Source organism: Diadema antillarum, unplaced genomic scaffold (assembly GCF_040938485.1).
Source record: "Diadema antillarum isolate AM-2024a unplaced genomic scaffold, OU_Dant_1.0 seq00002111_RagTag, whole genome shotgun sequence".
NCBI lineage: Eukaryota > Metazoa > Echinodermata > Echinoidea > Diadematoida > Diadematidae > Diadema > Diadema antillarum.
The window spans coordinates 195264-217834 of NW_027272753.1; the positions used below are offsets into that span (position 1 = coordinate 195264).

General features: G+C 39.6%; 1 protein-coding gene across 1 annotated transcript in view; it reads right to left on the bottom strand.

Moving 5' to 3' along the window:
• Nucleotides 1-783: 783 nt before the first annotated feature.
• Nucleotides 784-22571, bottom strand: part of LOC139713963 (2-hydroxyacyl-CoA lyase 2-like) — a 34656-nt gene continuing 12868 nt past the window's right edge. The window contains exons 4-13 of the mRNA XM_071625688.1: nt 16049-16187; nt 14678-14792; nt 12432-12532; nt 6472-6581; nt 5018-5141; nt 4404-4498; nt 3444-3598; nt 2742-2879; nt 2072-2345; nt 784-1232 (exon numbers count right to left, since the gene is read on the bottom strand). Coding sequence (XP_071481789.1) covers nt 1047-1232; nt 2072-2345; nt 2742-2879; nt 3444-3598; nt 4404-4498; nt 5018-5141; nt 6472-6581; nt 12432-12532; nt 14678-14792; nt 16049-16187 — 1437 coding nt within the window. The 3' untranslated portion in view covers nt 784-1046. The remainder of the gene's footprint in view (nt 1233-2071; nt 2346-2741; nt 2880-3443; nt 3599-4403; nt 4499-5017; nt 5142-6471; nt 6582-12431; nt 12533-14677; nt 14793-16048; nt 16188-22571) is intronic.

Here is a 22571-nt window from a genome sequence, read left to right on the forward strand (position 1 = left end):
TTATAACATAAGTAGGAAGTACAGTCTGACTTCTATTATATGGCCATCACATGGGCCTACCCAGACTTCTCTATCATCTGGATGTGTTAACACAGTGAACAAAATCAAAGTGATTTCAAACTCAATTAAAATGTTGAGAAAAATCACATTATTCACGCATAATATTCCTTACAAAAATATGTCACAAATCTTACACTAAAATGCTTCAATTTCGTTAAAAAAATAAAAAATAAACAGGGTATAATCAATATGCTGGCATAGATTCATATCACTGTTGCTGCGTACATCATCTACTCAGGTATATACCTCCGGATTGGGAGCTGCATGGACAATGTACATTCATATGTTTCTCCCATTTCCAGCAAGATCACCTAACCGCTTGAAGGCTAGTCCCGAGTATAGTCGGGCAGATGTCTACAGGAAATGCATGTTATAACAAGATCAGCCCGTCCTCAACGGGTTAACCTGAAGTGCGCCGGTCCCGACATGACCAGAAAACAAAGGTTGGACAGTATGAGGAAGTGGAATGTGCTGCCCTGACATTTTAATACTTTGTGCAGGTCTCCCTCCAGCAACACTGTTACTGTATACGTATACGCCATATATTTCGCGAGTCTAAAGTTTCGCTAATCGGGAATTGCCAACGATTTCACGAGTGGTTAAATTTGCAATCATGGAGTCCTGTACTCAACGGAGAAGTGTAAATGCGTACATCACATTCACATCGGGATCAGAGTCAGTATTTTCGTGTGTCATTAATTTCATGAATAGCACCTGACTTGAAAAATTCGTGAAAATAAAGCCTCGCAAATCATTTGCATACACAGTACTCCTACAAAGTTTCATACACTTTGCATCACACTAGTTTCAGAATTTCTTTGATTTTCGGTGCACTAAAGCTCATAAATGAACACAAACATACACACACACTCACACACTGGCAGACAGAGTAAGCAAATAAGTAAGCACGTAAGCAAAGCAAACAAACAAACAAACAGACAAAAAGTGACGACGGTTGACTTTGGACCGTCACGGCCAGCTTGCCATCAGACTGATATGGATCCGTTCCTGAAGTCGGTCCTGCCGATGAGGCAGTTGACCAGGACCGACTTGCCGCTCTGACTCAGCTTCTGGGCTTCTCGGAGCTTAGCTTGGATCTCGTCTTTGCTCTCCTCACTTAGCTTCATCCCGACTCCTCCGATGCCTTCAACGGCGGAGTGGTAGTCACAGAACTACAGATAAAGACAAAACAAGGAGAAAATGAAGGAAAAAAGAATTCATTCCATTACTCTGACTCAACCGTTTCACAAAATCACTACAAACATTTAGCTTAATGAAACATATCTCTATAAAGACAGTATAATTACTTTAAATACAATTACAGACATCGATCCTGACCTTTTCCCCCTAAGACCAACCTTTTACCCTCTTTGCCTAAAGAAATGTGGGGATGGGGAAAGGAGCAAAAGATATTTGACTCAACAGGGATGTCTACACCTCACATGATCACTATGTAGCTTTCATGAGACATCTCTCATATACATTTTCATTCATAACCTTTGACCCCAAAGACTGATCTCCAACCCTCTTTGCACAAAGAAAAGATTTACCCATTTATGTTTCTTTTTATTTATACCAAGTTCAGGTACCAATACACGCTTCTTGCTCAAGCTTTTGTCTGCAAATGACAGTCTTACAAAGTGGAGAGACCATTGATTTACTCTGTTTCATCCGTAGGATGGAGTGGAGAGACTCATCTTTTCACTTATATCATTCCTACGAAATCACATGATAAATGGACATTCCTTGCTGAACTGAGACAAAAAATTATTATCATGTCCTTTGAACTTTGACCAAGAAGGACTTTGCTGCAAATCTTATCCAGTGCATCTAAGCACAATAATGTATCCTGAAGTTGAATGTCAACAAAATCTTCTGCAGAGCTCTACATGTAAATAAGACTCAGGGTATACTGGATACAGATAGGCAAACGGAAAGACAGCAAACAGCACACGACAGAGCCTATACAAAATAAAAACAGAGAAAAGAATATAACGTGTGAAAAACTTACGGCTAGTTCACAGCTGACCCTTGACCCAAGGATTGGTTCCTGTTCGCGGGCTATCTGGGTCCAGCAAGCATCGTTTCCGATGACGGCGATGACAGGCGTGTTGTGTCGTGTGTACGTGTCAAACTCCATGAAGCTGTAGCCTAGTGAGCCATCACCGTACACAATCCAGACATTAGCATCCGGGCAGCAGAGTTTGGCCCCCAGGGCGAAGCCGCCTCCGACGCCGAGGGTACCAAAGGCACCGGGATCCAGCCACTTGAGTGGGCCTCTCGGTCTTCAGGGATAGGAGAAGGTGCAGGAGAAATAAATTGGATCAGACAACCAGCTCAAACATATTTGAAAATTGACAAAACAGAGTTACCTGCCATAGGGCTTGTCATTTGCCAGCAAACATTTGGATATACATCATCATTTATTTATCTATTTATTTAATTATTTATTTATTTACTTATTCATTTATTCACTTATTCATTTATTCACTTATTCATTTATTCTGTTTCATTTTAACAGGGTGCCCCTGTAAATACATAGAGTACTGTTTTCCAGAGGGCTCTCAGGGCCAGAGGGCCCTGAGAGCCAGAGGGCCCATCACTATCAAAGATGCTGTTTTATCAAATCAAAATTATACCAACATTTCACATCATCTATGCAAATACACAGCTAACCCCACCTCAGGATATAGGATGCGCTCCCAACAAAGTCTCCTCCGTCGGCAACGATGATGCTATTTTCCTCCATCACCTCCTCCACCTGGTAGAGAACACTCAATGGATTAAGGTAGCGGTCCGCCTTCTCCCCAGCTTTTACACTGCATGGTAGGAATGATAGAAACCAATCACAAATGGGACATAATGTGGATATCATCTCCTTCATAAGCATTTCCATCATAACTGCTCTCACAAAAAAGGAATTGTACTCCAAACATATGTACATTTTGTACTGGTAAGTAGAAATATACAGTACAACATGATATATTGGCGGCACAAATTTTCGCAAATTGGAGCCGACAGCCCTTTTTGCAGCATGAAATTTTTGCAAATTGCATCTGGCATCCAATGCATATTGTGTAGGCAAGAATTTTCGCATGCGTTTTAATTTCGCGAATTTTGGTGCTTGCGAAATTCGCGAAATTAAAATGCATGTGACCATTCCTCATTTTACAGTAAGTGGAACAAATCAGTAAAGTTTGATTAAAATAAAATAATCTTCCTTTAACTTCTTTTTTTTTTCTCTTCATTCTCAGCCACCTTTGTATTCTTCATATTCTTCCTCTTTTTCTTCTTCCTCCTCCTCCTCTTCCCCTTCTTTTTCTTCTTCATCACCACTACTATCTTCATTGCATCCCAGATTACATTGCCATAGCAACACTCACATGTTTGCTGCCTCCTTCTCCTCATCCCGTGCCCTCAGTGTCTTCAGCCACTCCTCATCACACGTGTAGCCCTGCAGTCCCTTTTGGAGCTCCACAAGAAAGCTTGCCGGGTCGCCCTCTACTGCCAGCGTGGGCTTCCAAAACATGTCCGAGTTCTACGAGCCGAAATTGAGAGTAGTAGAAGAGAATGAATGTAAGCTTCTGAACAACACAAATTTAAAGAGTGAAATACAACTCTGCATCTATGCTGACTTCAAACAAAGAGTCCTATGACATCTAAGAAACAGGATTGAAGAGGTTTAATCAGTCACGAATGAGTAAGACGGTTTAGGTATTACAACTTTAATCTAAACCCCATATGCATATTGGATGTTATGATGATGATGTCACCAAATTCCCTTGTCTTATACCACAACAGACCTATCCTTGAAGCGAAATCTACTTGTGATTTTATCCACCAGTAAAAAAAAAATGACATCTTTGGCAGAGTTAGTACCATTGGAACTACAAACTGCTTTTACACATTTTCTGCACTTGGACAGGAAGAATTTTTAAGAGAGTATGCATGAACTGCCTTTGTGACTTCTTATGAAACTTGAATGGATTGAACACACAGTTTACAGGTGTAAAAAAGAAGAAAAAATCATCTTAATTATCTTTCATCGATTTCAAATGACACTGAAGAGCCACATCAGGTAATACTGTATACGCAATATATTTCGCGAGTCTAAATTTTCGCGAATCAGTAATTCCTGATGATTTCACTAGTGGTTAAATTTGCGATCTTGGAGTCCTGTACGGAACAGAGAAATGTACACGCATACTAAAGGTCACATTCACATTGGGATAAGAGACAATATTTCTGTGTGTCTGTGATTTCGCGAATAGCACCTGACTTGCAAAATTCGCGAAAATAAAAACCTCACGAAATATTCGGTGTATACAGTATACTACTCTTACCTTGTACAGCTGGCTTGGATTGCGATTCACTGCGATGATCTTCGACCTTCTGCTCAGGGAGCGACCGTAATTGAGACGGAAGTCGCACACCGCGCCTGCAATATAGAATAACCGAGAACATTACAGACAAACTTGCAAATTCCTTCAGACTTACCGCTTGGCTGCTTTTCCTGATGAAGTTAAACTCGATGCACACTAAATATGGTAACCACTCCTGGAACATCATTACCTAAACTGCCTCTGCACCTAACAGGGTGCAAAACTTTATCATTATGATACCTCATCACAGTACATCTTTAATATAACTTATAAATGCACAAGTGAAGAAGATGCTAAAGAATTCATGAGTCTTTCCTTTAATAAGTCCACTGTGAGGACAACATTTACCTTTTGAACAAATCTTCATTTCTGAAAAATTGGCCATAAAAGCATTAAATCTGGTCATTGGTCTTTATGGATATTGAGGATGATAATATAAAAAGTTCACAGATGATGGAAGGATGATGGACAAGATAATATGTCTGGTCACAAGATCAGTGGTTTTAGGCGAGCTAAAAAAGAAAAAGGACACGTTCAAAGGAATGCATGCATCATCATAGCGACGACAAACCCACCTGCTAGGATGACCACATCTGCTTCCTTGAGGGCATCCCGTCTCCTCTGTCGGATGTGTAGCGGACTCTTCCTACCCAGAAGGCCTCTGGCCATGCCGCCGAGGAAGCATGGTACCCCTATCGCCTAGCAACATGAAAATACAAGTTATGATGACCATCATAAAGATGAAACAGTAGAAGTAGTAGTAGTAGACATAATGATAATGGTAAAACTACTTGTACCACTCCTACTATCATTACTACCAATAATCAACATCATTATAATTCCTAGGGTGTGACAGTACTAGCAGACAAAAAATCCAGAAAAAAAAAAACAACCCTGAAACTTATGAAAAAACAGTCTGAAGTGATCTAATCTGTCTACATTTTAACCTGTTGAGGATGGACTGATATTGCTACAACACGCATTTCCCACAGACCCCTGCCCGAGTATACTCGAGACTCGTCCTCAACGGATTAATGCGTTTGAATTGCCCCAAAAATGTGAAAAGTGGATTTTGGAAATCGGTTGAGTAAATAAGAATAGGAAGTCTGATTAAACTCTCACACCCCTATATTTATGATGATGACGATCTTGTTTTTTGCTATTATCATCAAGATCGTTATCGTCGACAACATCATAATAATTATGACAAAATTAACTGGTTCTTTTACGCCAATTATTCGGCACATCACATCACTTCTGTAACATCATAACCTCGGTCACTGGAATCACACAAGCTGGCACATATGTGACCCTGCATCACAAAACAAACAGAAAGTCGCCAGTTATGAAATTCGAGTTAAGAGTATATTTTGAAAGAGCAAACTTTAAGCTTTAAAATGATGTATTTAACTCAAATCAAATGGACTGTATTAATCTATTTAAATATTGGAAAGAAAGCACACACTCAGGAAAAGTGTGAACTGAGAAAAGAGGCTCTGAAGTAAAGTGTCTATTCAAGTGCTTAATCTTTACCAAGCTGTGCTGGCTGTGTGATGAATGGGTGAATGGGACACAAAAAACCAGGATGTAAACCATGGGAGTAACAGCAATGAAGGGATTATCAGATTAAATTGAAATTGAGCATGCCTTATCAACACATTCTGTCCATAATTAATGCCAACTTTCTAAGCAGTAGCATCATCTTTTCAAAAGTTATTAGAGTTGGAAGTGAAGAGTGTGTACAGGGTTTTTAAGAAATGAAAAGGGGACTCTAAAGACACACCTAATCACACTATTCTACCAAAAAAATGTTCGAAATAAACTGCTAAAAAACACACTTTCCTGCCTGTTTTATGATCCCAAATTTTAGCATGATGTAGAAGAAGACGGGCTAGGTTGACCCATTTCACCTATTTTCAGTCCTCACCGACAATCAGTGTGTGCGACTTTTTGTTCGTTTTGTGATGCACGGTCACATGATACTATTGATTTTTGGAGGGCGTGGTCATAAAGGGGTGCAGGGCATTACCTCTAGAGACTCCCTAAGCTTCTGGGCTGGAACAGGTGGCAGGGTGGCTTGACTTCCCAGGAGGATGACTGGCTTCTTTGCCCGGCTCAAGAGCTCTACTCCTTGCTGGACTGAAAAAAAAAAAAGAAGAAGAAGAAAAGACAAAGAAAGAGGAGTTGTTTAACCCTGTGCATATTTGAAGAGCCCATTGGCACATAAGAGCCAATAGTGCTGTACACACTGTCTTAAAGTCCCTGGCAGAGAAAGGGTTAACCAGAATCAATCATTGACAACAACTGATGCCAAAAGTTCCCATTAATCACTTTATCATGACGATGGGTAAACCATCAATGACCACCGCCACGAGATGCCCTTGACATTGCATATCAATGACTTATTTACAGCTGTGACAACTGTGAAATACTTTGTAACATCCTTTGTGAAGTGTTAGAATAAACCATTCATTTAACCTGTTGAAGACTAGACCCGAGAATACTACGCCTGTGAGAACAAAACCAGCTTGTCCTCAATGGGTTATACAGCTAGGGTTCATAAGAATAATGATATTTATCACATAATGATATCTATTGCGAGTGACAATGCAATTCTCAAAACTTTTGCATGCTTTTAAATGTTTTATCAAGCATTTGAGCATCATCATGAAGCGCAGTCACCAAGAAAGTTTATTAAGTTCTGAAACTGAGCCATGAATGTGGTTAACGACGTCCCTACTTAGCCCCCTACTATCCACAAAACCAGGGCCCTGTTTCATAAAGCTGTTCGTAAAGTTACAAACAACTTACGAGCGACTGGTGATCAGTTCTGATGTGCTATACTTATCAGAATTTCTATAATTCAGCACAAGAACTGATCACCAGTCGCTCGTAGTTGTTCGTAACTTTACGAACAGCTTTATGAAACACCCTCTAGATTTCCCTCCATCCCTTTTCTCACTTGTATTCTCATTCTCGTATAATCTGGGAAAGATAATGGAATGTCCTTGACCCTCTCACCATCCAACTATTAATCATGCATTGCGCAGTGTGCACTTGATATTATCAACAAAAGAAGTCTGTCGGGGGTGTTTCATAAAGCTGTTCGTAAAGTTACAATCGACTGTATGAGCGACTGGTGATCAGTTCTTGTGCTGAATTATGGAAATGCTGATAAGTATAGCACATCAGAACTGATTACCAGTCGCTCGTAAGTCGTTCGTAACTTTACGAACAGCTTTATGAAACAGGGTCCAGAAGAGAGTAATTGGGTCCTAACCCTTTATACTGTACTTTGTTTGTCAACTGGGAAGCATACTGGAGTGGCTTCTCTGCCAGTTGGCACAAACTTCTGGAAGCTACTTATCAATGAATAGAGATTACTTAATCCCAATACATGTAATCCCTATTGTGTCATCATGGCCCTTCTCTTTGACTATTCAAAAGGCACATTGCAACACCTTGCTTGGGCTTGCTACCTATTTTGAATGACTATCCTGACTGTGGTAGGTGAAGTTTGGATGTATTACTGAATGCTGAAGAAAAACCTTTGCAATTTTATACTGGATTGGCACATTGAGGGTTTGAATAAAGGAACCAAGCACTCGCCGAGCCATGGTCTTCTGAGAGAGGAGATGAAGTGCAATGTCATATGTGACCCTGCACCACAGAAAAAACAAAAAGTTGCCAGACATGAATTTTTAGTCAAGACCATATTCTGAAAGAGCAGACTTTAAAGGACAAGTTCACCTTCATAAACATAAGGATTGAGAGAATGCAACAATGTTAGTAGAACACATCAGTGAAAGTTTGAGGAAAATTGGACAATCGATGCAAAAGTTATGAATTCTTAAAATTTTTGTGTTGGAACCGCTGGATGAGGAGACTACTACAGCTTGTGAGTCATATGCGTACAACGGTATAAAGAAAATATAAAGAAAATTCAACATATTTTCACTTTTTTCACATAACAAAAGAGCACTTGACTTTGCTCTTTCTAAAGGCAGGGGGAATAATATTACCCATAACATTTGTCGGTAACGAGTCGGGGGAATGTGAACTTTTTTCATAAGATGACATTTTGTGAAATTCTCTTTATATTTTCTTTATATTGTTGTACGCATGTGACATCTTCGTTATTCACACACTGCAGTAGTCTTCTCATCCAGCGGTTACTGCACAAAAACTTCAAAAATTCATAACTTTTGAACGGATTGTCCGATTTTCCTCAAACTTTCAATGATGTGTTCTACTAATATTGCTACATTCTCTCAATCCTTATGTTTATGAAGGTGAACTTGTCCTTTAAGCTTTAAAATGATGTATAACTCAAATCAAATGGACTCTTCTAACCTATCTAAATATTGGAAAGAAAGCACAAACTCAGGAAAAGTCTGAACTGAGAAAAGAGGCTCTGAAGTACAGTGTCTATTCAAGCGCTTCATCTTTACCAAACCGCGCTGGCTGTGCAATGAATAGGACAAACTAGAAATATCACTTAAGGTGATTAATACCCCCGCCCCGTGACGACAGTCTTACCCAAGGAATGATCTTTCCTTGATCTTCTGCCATTTAAATGCCGTTACCATGGCAACGCAGCTTCCGACACGTCCGAAAAATATGTCTTGCACATCTTCCCACCAAGACTATTGTGTGTGCCACATTTCATAAGCTTTTGTCAAAAACTGAGGAAGTAGTTCAATCCACAAGATCTTTCCTTGATCTTCCGCCATTAATATGCCGTTACCATGGCAACGCAGCTTCCGACACGTCCAAAAAATATGTCTTGCACATCTTCCCACCAAGACCAATGTGTGTGCCACATTTCATGAGCTTCAGTCGAATACAGAGGAAGTACTAGTAGTTCAATCCGCAAGATCTTTCCTTGATCTTCTGCCATTTATATGCCGTTACCATGGCAACGCAGCTTCCGACACGTCCGAAAAATATGTCTTCCACATCTTCCCACCAAGATCAAGGTGTGTGCCACATTTCATAAGCTTTGGTCAAAAAACTGAGGAAGTAGTTAAATCCGCAAGATCTTTCCTTGATCTTCTGCCATTAATATGCCGTTACCATGGCAACGTACTTTCGGGTACTGTCGAAAAATGCGTCTTGCACATCTACAACCAAAGGCACACATCTGTACCAAGTTTCATGGAAATTGGGCAAAAACTGAGGAAGTAGCTTGCAACACAAAATTTTCCATCATTTTGGCTCATAATATGTGAGCCTTTACCATGGCAACATACTTTTTGTCACTGTCAAGAAATGTGTCATGCTGACCTATATCCTAAGACAAACATTCAATATGAATTCCATGAGAATTGGAAGAACACTGATGAAGCAGTTTTGCCATGAAGCATTTTGCCCTATATTTTACCAATAACATGCCGTTACCATGGCAACGCACTTTTTGCCACTGCGGAAATATGTGTCTTGCACATTAACATATTCAGATGAACATCTGTACCTAATTTCATAAAAATTGATTAAAAACTGTGGGAGGAGTTCGCGACGCAAGATTTGTACCCATTTTTGCACATAATATGCCGTTACCATGGCAACGTACTTTTGGGTACTGTCAAAAAATACGTCTTGCACATCTACAACCCAAGGCACACATCTGTGCCAAGTTTTATGGGAATCGGTTGAAAACTGAGGAAGTAGTTCGCGACGCAAGATTTGCAACGGACCGACCGCCCGACCGCCCGACCGCCCGACCGACCGACCGCCCGACCGTCCGCTGATTCCTATATACCCCCTTCAAACTTCGTTTGGCGGGGGTATAAAAACAGGAAGTAAACCACCCTAGTAACAACAATGAAGGGATTATCAGATTAAAGTGAAATTAAGCATGCCCCATTAACACATTCTGTCCTTAATTAATGCCAACTTTCAAAGCAGTAGCGCTATCTTTTCAAAAGTTATTACAGTTGAAAGTGAAGTGTACAAGGTTTTTCAGAAATGAAAAAGGGACACTTAAGACACACATAATCACACTTTTCTACCAAAAATGTTCGAGATAAAATGCTAAAAAACACACTTTCCCGCCCGTTTTATGACCCCACATTTTAGCATAATGTAAAAGAAGACTTGCTCTTTCAGAAAATATGAAAAAGTCAAGATCGGCTAGGTTGACCCATTTCACTAATTTTCAGTCCTCACGCAAAATCAGTGTGTGCGACTTTTTGTTCGTTTTGTGGTGCACGGTCACATATCGAGGACTGTTGAATCTTGGTCCCATTTATACTGGTTGGACTAAGGCAACAGTTTGACAGCAAGAACGTGCCTCTGGCACACTCCAGTGTGCAATAAAACCATTCCAACACTATGAGAAACTGAAGGGATTACTACACTACAGTTAATAAAATAATACATGTAGTTTCACAGTATCTGCTTGACATGTGATAGCATGACTGCAGTTTTTAAAAGTAGTTTTATCCCTTTGGCAAACTTCACAAAATTCTACATGGTTTTAATATCGAACAATTTTTAAACTCCATTCATTGTATATGAAATTTTACGGTAAAACACCTCAGGCTTTTCTTTTTTTGAAAGAAATGACATAATGACCCCATGACATGCAAGAATATGCTACCCTTTTGTACCGAGAATAATGGTTAAAATTTTTCATGGTCTACATAAATTTCATCCGAAAATAATATGCCTTTTATTTCCCCCTCCATCATAAAGAATTTTCCATTATTGTTATCGTAGGGAAAGGGTTCTTAATTACCTGCACAACCTTTACAATATACCAGCTTATGAAAGCAATCCAATTTTCAGGGTTACAAAAGGGATGCACAAACTTTAGAAGTACCGGTAAACTAGAAATGTCGCTATGGCGACTGGTATGCCTCCGCCATAATGCATGATTCTCCTAATAGGTCTATAGTACATGTGGACAATGTGTGATTACATTTTCACAAAATTGGCAAAATATTAAAATGACATGTTTGTCACAAATGTATTGAATGTTCACCTTCCTTGACCTATGTTTAATTGGATGAATAGGAGAGCATGTATTTGGGGATTTATGAACTTTAATTTGACTTTGACCCTTTCATAAGTTTATGCAATGAGTAATTTTCAAGGTATGGAGAAAGAGAGCAATTTCTGTATTGAACAGTAAATTGTTATCATTTTCATCTGGCCTTTGATTTATACGAGAATCACTGTCAGGCAGAACATACATAAATATGTACTAAGTTTCAAGATAACTTCGAGCCACTTCCGAGATATGGAGAAAGAAGTAAGTTCAGCACTTTCACTTGATCTTTGACCTTTTGACCTTTGACCTTCTTGGCAAAAAAAAAAAATCCCAGAGAATCTCTATTGGGTTATACATGCATATATCAAATTTAAAAAAAAAAATAATCCTGCTGGTATTGCATAAATATAAGGAAAATAGTAAAATGTTGAAGTATTGCCCTTGACCTTTGACCCCTGACCTTTGACCCCATGAACCCCAAATTCCCTAGATAACCACTGCCAGTCAGTACATGCACATATACTATGTTCCACGAAGATACCTTGAACAATTTCCAAAATACAGAGAAAAAAGTGAAATTTTAACATTTTACTTGACCTTTTGACCTTTGACCTTTTGACCTCATGACCCAAAACTTTCACCAGAGAATCTTAATTGGGTAATACATGTATACACTAAGTTTCAAGAAAATATCTTCAGGCATTGCATAGATATGGGGACAATAGTGAAATTTTTAGCATTTGACCTTGACCTTTGATCTTTGACCTTGAGCATGTGCACATAAAAGTTGATAGGCACAACTTCACCCCCTAATACACATACATGCCAAGTTTCATTAGGATACCTCAAAAGGTTTTTTAGTTACGCTGTCCACAAAATTCATTACGGACGGACGGAAGGACAGACGGACGGACGGACAACCCGAAAACATAATGCCTCCAGCACCACTTCGTGGCGGAGGCATAAAAAAAGAGACTATAGAAAGGCCTTTATACCTTGATCTTTGGTGGCAAGAGGTTGCTGGACTGGTAGAGGGGTCACATCTCTCTTCTCAAATGCTCCGGAGAAGATGTTATTCATGAAAGTCATGATGTACCTGCACAGGCAGATGCCAAGGACACAAAACACAGCACATTTTATTGTCACTGTCATACATTTGTCCACATACATTGGTTGGCTTCATTTATGTTGGAAAAGCAGAAATTCCCATTTGGGTAATTTTCAGGTTCAATCAGGTAAGATGAAATTGGCGTGTTCTCTATTTCACCGACAGTCATAACAGTGAGCATTCTAAACAGCTCTAGCTAATGTGAAGAAAACTATAAATAACAAAGTGAACAGCTATTAAAATGCCTACAAATACACCTACCTTGAGATCAAAAATACAATTAATCAACAAGAAAAAAAAAATATGCTAGTTTCATGTTATGTGAAATGCAAAACACAACAACAAACCCAAAAAAAAACCAAAAAAAAACCAAAACACTCTTACAGTAGTCAGTTTTTTAACCCTAAGTAGACCGGGGGGGGGGGGGGGGGGGGGGGGGGGGGGGGGGAGGGCCTCCGAGGCCCCCCCCCTCGACGTTCCGCGCAATGTATCGCAATCGCAAAAAGCTATCGCCGCGACGTTTCATGACTTTTTTCTTTTGAGTCTCTCGCATCTTTTGACACCAAATTTGCAACGCCCCGGCACGCGGTTCCAAAGTTACGCATAAATATGTACATGGTCAGACAAAAAATTGCTCAAAAACGTTAATTCGCGTACAATTTCAATGCAAACTGTGCTTACTGGCAAATTTCATAAAAGCATGATTATTTTGGTGTTTTATTGATCAAAATCAATGAATAACATATTTTCTTGTTCGGAGCGATGTCGCGGACAAATTTCATCAAAAAAACAATGAAAAACATACATAAAAAACAGAGAAATACATAAGAAATTCAAAAAAACAATAAAATACTTAAGAATTTTTTCTGATATCACAATTTTTTTCATTACATTTGCTAAGGACACTAAAAAGAATATTTACACAAAAAATGTGCCTGTTTTGAGCTTTATTTTGTGATTTATACCAAATAGTCTGATTTTATGCATCATCATGCATAAATTAGCATAATTTAACATAAATGATGATTTTTTTGAAAAATTAACTTCATGGTATTTTAGATTACATCATACATTGTAGGCAATGTGTGTGCCAATTTTCGTCGCGATCGCGCGATTGACGGCCGAGATCTGGAGGGGGGCCTGGGAGGCCCCCCCCCCCCCCCCCGGCTCTATCAACTACCTAAATAGCCCGGCCTAGTTAGGGTTAACCAAAACTTTGTCGCATATATTCAGAGTGCTGAATAGTGAGAGAACAATTGAGTAACAAGTCATTCTTTGAACATAAATTGCAACATATGGAAACCGCAATCAAATTATTCACATTACAATCCCTCTGTCAGCTCAGGTACAATTTGTACATAAAAAGTATGATTAAAGGGATCGTACAGTATTGGTGGAGATGGGAATTGGGCTTTTATTTTTTTTGCAAGATAACAAGGAAACACTTATAATATAGAACAGAGCATACCGTTTTAAAGAGGAATTCAGTTTTTTTTTAATGAAAACTGGGTTTGGAATTACTGAAACATCCAAAAACAAAGTAAAACAAAGCGATCGTAATAAAGTGTGGGTCCCACACTTTACTAGAAGCTTGCTCTTTTTTTGGATATCTCAGCCATTTCAAAACCAATTTTCATCAAACAAACGTTGAATTCCTCATAGAATTACATGCTCTTTCATATTTCATACGAGGTTTCGCATTATCTCACAAAAAAATGTTAGAAACATGAAAATAGATCTCAACTAAAATCTGTACATTCCCTTTATTAGATAATTATAATCTCCATACACATAATCACATCACCATTGACATAGCCCTTTTTTTTTTTTTTTAACAGCCACATATTACTTTCATACCCCGATTTTCTTTGAGTACAATTTATTTATCTAGTAGGACAATTCTCGTAAAAAAGACAAAACAAAAATCCTTTCCCATTTATTCTAGTTCTTTTTTTTGGCAGATATTTTCTGCATTTATTTCAAAATAAATGCATAAATGTCAAAATACTCAGGTGATAAACTTACATATTGTGGAATATACAATCATGATTACATGTAGATAAATACAAAACCTTGCTCGATATACCTTTTCAAAACTTTACTCTAAACAAGAACACAGACCGCCCCACCTACCAGTTAACAATCTTAGCGACGAGTCCTCCTTTACCACCTGTTGTTCCCACTAAACTCTTCATGACCAGCTCATAGCTGTACATGATGTCAATCGGCAGTTCTACAAACACTGGACCTGTGGGGGGGGGGGGGGGGGGGAGAGAAAAAAGATTAAGGACAAATTTAGAAAAGAAGATTTGTACAGATTTTTTACTTCAAATAGGGACATGGTTCCCACTTGAACAAATTGAGATTCTATTCCCCTAGGGATGCCACCTGCCTAGTTTGATGAAAATCCATCATAGGGTTCTCAAAATGAAGCTGAAAATGTACAAAGTTCACACATGATAGATGATGCACGATAGACGCCAAGGGATGAATGATCACAACAGCTCACTTGAGCCTTTGGTTCAAGTGAGCCAACTCCTACTCCTCCTCCCCATCATCATCAACATCATCATCACCATCATTATCACCAACATTATCATTATCATCAACATCATCACCATCATCATCGTCATCATCATCATTGACCACATACACTGTATAGTGCTACATCTATCTGCAAAGCAGTCAAAGGTGCCCGGATCCCACAATAAGTCACTTATTACACACATCATCATCATCAGCGGCAGCAGCATCAGCGTCAGCATCAATTGTCATCATTTTAATCTTCATGAACACTGTTATCTTCATCAACATTACTCCTTTTGTCAATACAAGACCAGGCTGGAAACCTGCAAAATTTACATCTCAAAAATTTACCATTAAACTGCCAGGTCAGAAACATTACTCCAACTATCACTTCACAAAGTTAGAGCAATTTCCTTCATTATCATTATCCTCACCATCATCAAATTCCATCAATATTTTTTTCTAATTATGTCATCAACACCAACATCAACCTCCACCAACATAAACCTCACAATAATTCAAGGTCATCACAATACTCTTGCATCACCATCACTGCTGTCAATTTTGGGTTCACTGTCACTACGTTGAACATTACTTCCACCTTTTATAACATTACTCTAATTACCAACAGAAGGTAACCATAGCAACTAGCTGTCACCATCATCATCATCATCATCATCCATCATCTTAACCACGGGGGTGCTGTGGCATAGTGGATAAGACTCCTGACTCTCGATTGGAGGACACGAGTTTGATTCCTGCTCAGTGCTCACGTCCTTGGACAAGATGTTTTCACCCACTATGTCCCTCCTGACCCAGGTGTATTTACCGGAAAACTGGCAATGTTAGGGTAATAATAATAGCAGGGCCCTCTGGTTGAGCACTGGCAACACTGAAGGGGCTACCCTGGGTAAATAAGATAATATCATTATTATTACACCATCACCATGCCTAGAGAATGTCCTCTCCCACACTCACCTGGAGTACCAGACTGGGCCACAGCCAAAGCCCTTCGGAGGGATGGGACGATGTCGCGTATCTTGGTAACAGAGATGCAGATTTTGCAAAGAGGTTTAAAGAGGACCATTTGGTCAATATCCTGCAGTGCTCCCCTGCCCTGTAAAGACACAAGATGAAAGTATAAGACACAGTTAGGAATGAAAACACAATGTACTAAAAAAAAAAAAAACCCAGCAAAGCTTGGCATTGGTGCACGTTCCTCCTACATGTACACACATACAAAGCAAAGAACATCAGTCCCCAAATTGAATTGCAATGCCAGATGATCATTATAGAAATACATGATGCAGAAGAAGGAGAAGAAAGACAATTGTGACCCGCTACAACAAAAGGAACCTACAGTCGCTGACGGCTGAGCCGAGAAAATCGAGTTTAAAGTCACATCATCAAAAGTGGTCAAAACAGTGAGATTTCTGTTTTGGGCATAATTTTGTAGTCTAATGTTTTGTCTATCATATGCCGAAATTTCGAAGCTAAGTGATGAAAGAAAAGGCAAGAAATCAGCGTTTTTCTGGGCCATGATTTTCTGACACTCAACGTAACAGAAATGTGTCTGAAGAAGATCTGGATTTAGCGTCGCAGCTAGACTCCGCCCCTAGCAACGAGGGCGTGATCTTATTGGTCATTGCATGGCATCCTGATTACAGATTGGTCGTGCGTAGACCGCTGGCGCTGAGCTTGAATGAACACCGCGGAGGTTGCTAGGAGCATACCTTCTATTGTCTAGCGGGGAAAACTGTCTTGCCTCCCCTTGAGCGTCGGAAGGAAAACTTTGAAGGTGTTTTTCTCGAAACCCTGATTTCAACAACCATTTGATATGTGCTAATAAAATCATTGATATCTCTGCAACCGAGTACTTTTATGAGTTGTGCTGTATCTGAAATGAAAGTAGAAGAGTAAGGAAATAATGTCATGCCATTTTCAGAAAATTGTCCTGCCCCGACTTTCGGATTCTTGTGTTGTTGTAGCGGGTCACAATTGTGTACACATACATGTAGTACACATAATAGAGGTATGTGCACTAACTTGGTACAAGTAGTAGTAGTAGTACTTTTGTAGCAGTAGTAGTAGTCATTGTAGTAGTTAGTTGTAGCGATAGTTAGTAGGTTCTAGTAGTTGTGGTAGTTTATTGTAATTAGTTTACTTTAGTAGTAGAAGTAGTAGAAGTGGTAGTAGTAGTAGAAGTAGAAGAAGTAGTAGAAGTAGTAGTAGTAGTAGAAGTAGAAGAAGTAGTAGAAGTAGTAGTAGTAGTACTGGGGTGGTATTCTGAACACCGTTTTATCTCTGTTGTAACTTGTGTTGTAACTTGTGTTGTAAGTCTGTGAGTTATAACACCGTTAAAACAGTTGTAAATCGGTATTCTGAAAACTGTTTTAACGGTGTTGTAAGTCATGATAACCACGCCCATCGCAATAATCATATCCAATAAGAAATATTGTTAGAAGTAGCATCTAAGACATTTCAACCAATAAGATTGCTCCCTTGGGCAAATGCGCCGTGCTTAACTCTGCGCGTTTTAAGAAGCGCTCATTCTCTGGCGTGCGCACAAATAGGACAATGGTATGCGCAGGTAAAGAGAGCCAGAGATAAAATAAAGTTACAACAGAAGCTTGGATCATTATGCCTTCTTACCGGTTTTGACGTATAGTTGGTGCAGTAGGGGATTCGCAAAGTTATCTCAGATTAAGTCTTTTTGTTTGAAATTTGTTTAAAAAATAAGAAGATATCTGGCGTTCATAAGAGGAACCCAAATTTCATGGTTTATGGGGAACTAGACGCTTCTAAATTAAGTTAAGCCCTTGCAATGCCATGTTATTATTATTATTATTATTATTATTATTATTATTAATGATAATGATAATGATAATGAATAACATTTATATAGCGCTTAATACTGATGTTTCTAAGCGCATTGATCCGGAAAAAAAAAAAAAAGAAGTATGACATTAAAATAAAATACAGCATTATGTAAATATACAAATTATGATATAACATGCAACAGCAAAACAACATAATTAAAGTTGAGTAAACAGATAAGTTTTCAACGATGACTTGAACTTATCTACGTTATCAGCATTACGAATATGGAGAGGAAGTTTATTCCAGAGAGACGGGGAAATAACAGAAAAAGCCCTATCACCATAGCGGGTGCAGGTGCGGGGACCATGTGATAGTTGGAGAGTGGAGGAAGAACGAAGAGAACGGGTTGAAGTGGAGGAGCGGAAAGAAATTAAGTCTTTGAGGTAAGATGGAGCAAGATTATTACATATCTTGTAAACGATAAGGAGGATTTTGAAGGTGATACGTTGATGTATGGGGAGCCAGTGGAGGGATTGGAGAACAGGAGTAATGTGGTCAGATCTTTTTGTAAGGGTTACAAGCCTAGCAGCTGTGTTTTGAATTCTTTGAAGTGGTGCAATACTAGAAGCAGGGAGACCAACAAGAAGGGAATTGCAGTAGTCAAGGTGGGAAGAAACAAATGCGTGGATGAGACGTTCAGTGGAAGACTGATCCAATAACTTACGGATTTTACCAATTTTACAGATACCCCAAGCAGCAGAACGACATGAGTTCTTAATGTGTTGTTGAAAATTCAGGTGCTTATCTACAATAACTCCGAGATCTCTGACGGACTGAGAGGTGGGTATAGTACTGTCTTCGAGGGAAAATTCTGTGAGAGAACCACCTCGCCTAAACTGAGAATGAACATATAAAAATTCTGATTTAACACAATTCAATTTCAAGTAATTATCACATGACCATTGCTTAATATCCTCAACACATCTACTGAGTTTGCAGAGTGCTTCGACTTGAGTATTTGGTTGTATGATTATATAAATTTGAGTATCGTCGGCATACATAACATGTAGAATATCTTCATGAGAGTTGATTACAGAAGACAGAGGGGCTGTGTATAGAATAAATAGTAAAGGACCAACCACAGACCCCTGGGGGACACCATGTCTGTGAGGGAATGACTGAGAAAGTGCGCCGTTAACGTTTACCATCTGGTGGCGGTCATGTAAGTAAGATGAAATCCATCTCAAGACTGTTCCCGTAAGACCAAAGTTGGACTCTAATCTGTTCAGAAGAATCACATGATTGATAGTGTCAAACGCAGCAGAATAATCTAAAAGCAGGAGAGCAGCTTCGTGGCCTTTGTCTACTGCTAAGAGGAGGTCATTGAGTACCTTCAATAAGGCGGTTTCTGTGGAATGAAAGTGCCTATAGGCAGACTGACTAGTAGGAAACAACTGGTGTTCATCGAGGTGATCTCTGAGTTGGCGAGCCACCACTTTCTCAAGAACTTTACCAACAAAAGACAAATTAGCAATGGGGCGGAAATTGTTGAAATCATTATGGTCTAAACTTGGTTTCTTCAAAAGGGGCAATATGTGAGACCTTTTGAAGTGCTCAGGAACTACGCCAGATGACAATGAGAGGTTCAGAATGTGAGTTATTGCAGGAAGAAATTCATCTAGACACTCTTTTAGTAGCCATGTGGGAAGAGGATCTAGAGAACATGACTTGGACGGAAGAGAATTAATGAGACGTTTCACTTGTGACTCAGTGATTAAAGCAAACTCTGAAAATACACACTTGGTGTTTACATCTATGTGAGAGGAATTTGAGAAAGAGATTTCAGGAGACACTGGGAATGAAGAAGCAATGGTGCTAATCTTGTTGTCGAAAAACTCAGCGAACAGATTGGCCAGTACAAGATTTGAAGTATGGTCAGGAAGAACAGAATCCGGATGTGCAATTGTGAGTTTTTTGATGATGTTGAAAAGTTGTTTGGTGTCTGCGGCAGCAATCTCCTGTCTTAGGTGCCTTGACTTAGCGTCGGCAAGGCGGTTGTAGTAGGACTCACACTCTTGCCGATACAGCTCTCTGTCAATGCAAAGACCAGACTTGATCATACGGCGCTCTGCGCGGCGTCTGCGCCTCTTAGCCTCCTTCACTTCTGCCGTGTACCAAGGATTATTCGGCCGCACTGTTACTGATCTAGTCTTGAGCGGAGCGTACTTGTCAAGCAGTCTTGTTACATGAGAGTTGAGCTGCAGGACAGCCTCGGAGGGACACGCTGGCTCTCTGACCTGGGAAAGTGATGCTGCAATGTCGTATTTAAAGGAGCAGAGGTCCATAGACCGTAGATTTCTGGAGGTGATCTGCTTCCTAGGGTTCGCCGGGCCTTTGAGGTTGAGGATGGTGATGACGGCGGAGTGGTCAGAGGGCAGAGATGCAACAAGATTCACATTTGATACAATATTGTCGACTTTTCTACTAAGAACTAGGTCAAGCGTATGTCCGGCTTTATGAGTTGCCCCTGTAACATGCTGTTGAAATCCTAAAGAGTCGATGGTGCTTAAAAAAGACACAGCCAAATTATCCGAGCAATCATCAACATGTATGTTGAAATCCCCGAGCAGAATGGAACGATGGTCATCAATTGCCACTGATTCCAGAAGTGTAGGGAATTCTGACAAAAATAAGTTATTTGTTAAGTTGTTCTTAGCAGAAGGAGGTGGTCTGTAGATGCCATATACTCTGAGAGCAGATGAATGAGAAAGGTTGATTGTGACATCAAGGAGCTCAAATGATGAGAACATGAAAGTGTCATTTTTGGAAATACGTGCAGTTGAACGGACAAGCAAGCAGATGCCACCACCTCTGGAATTTGTTCGAGGGCAGTGTACAAAATCAAAGTTTGGAAGAGAGGCCTTCAGATCTGCAATTATCAGGTCGTCTTTTTGTGTGCCAGTTAACCAAGTCTCAGTTATAACGAGAATATCGAGCTTGGCATCTACCACTAGGTCACATATGTATGCAGACTTGTTGTTCAGGGAGCGAGCATTCCAAATACCAATACGAGTTACAGAGGATATGTCACTTACTGTAGGCCTAGATCTTGTCCGACGGTCTGTAACGACACGAGATGATAGATGTGGTTTGTGAGCTCTGCGACCACGATGTGTACGACGACGTCGTCTGATGCCGAGCTCACAGATCCTTTGCCAGACATCTTGATGAAGAAATTGGTCGGCACCTTTATTAAGGTCATGTAATGCGTGAACATCATAACTTACACGGTGGGGTGGATCAGAGTCATGATGCATACGTAGGCTTACATTGTCGCATTGGTGATGGTCCGACTGAGTCGGGCCAGGATTCAGCTGTATGTCCCCACATAACAAGATAGAAAGCTGGAAACATGCATGGTGGTTACTATAGTAAGCAATTGGATGACCATGGTATTTCCACGAGTCCGGTTTGGTGGTATTCACGCACTTAAAGAGGTCCAGGGGTTGAATGAACTGATCCTCTGCGGATGAAATGAATGGTGACAGGACTGCACAAAAGATGAGAAGCCACCTGCAAAACCCCTCCATTGATGATGATTGCTCAAGTACAAGAGTCAGTATACACTGAATACAAGAGTCTGTTTACACAGGAATTTGTGTCGGCTGACAAGAATGGATGAAAGGCTGCTTGGTGATCACCTCCATTGATGGTTGCTCAAGTACAAGAGTCAGTGCACACTGAATACAAGAGTCTGTTTACACAGGAATTTGTGTCGGCTCACAAGAATGGATGAAAAGCTGCTTGGTAATCTCCTCCATTGATGGTTGCTCAAGAACAAGAGTCAGTACACACTGAATACAAGAGTCTGTCTACACAGGGATCAGTCTCCACTGAAGTAAAGTATGCAGAATGGGTACCTGCACCCATGTACAAAATGGTGGCACAGGGTAGTAGAACGGCATAGGAATAAAATACAAGAGAATATAACAAATCGTACACGAAGAATGCACCAAAATTGTCTAGGAAAGCCCCAAGAACAACAAAAATATTATGTTACAAATTAGATACAAAACACTCAACATAAAACACTTTACAGGAGGAAATATTACAGAGCCCGATATGAGTGGGGCTACCTAGACCAGGCGCACACCAAAAAAAAAAAAAAAAAAAAAAAAAAAAAAAAAAAAAAAAAATTATTATTGTTGTTGTTAACTTAGACTTCTAATACTTTTCTTAGGATTCGCGCCGTCCCCAGCAATAAATATTTTGAAACACCCAAAGGTACTGATAATGAATTCTTATTGGTGAAGATAGTGAAATCATATTAAAAAATATTTAATATTTTGAAAGATATTTTTGAAATGAATAGTGCTTAAAACAAGTTAGTGCCGACGGTGCCGGTAACCTTTCTGTTCATGTGTTTGTGTTTTTATCTATGTGCATAATTATGCTACGCGTATGTACTTGCAATGTTACTGTTACCAAATTTTGTATTGTGGAATGAGTTTACATTTTGTCAAACTGCTATATCATTTGTCTATCTGTGCATACATTGTTTTTATTTTTTGTATATCTTTTTTATTTTGAACTCGCATACCACAATATTGAGTTGATGAATAATCTCACTATCTAACATAAGTTAAAACGAAAGTTACAACGGAGTTATAACACCCTCCAC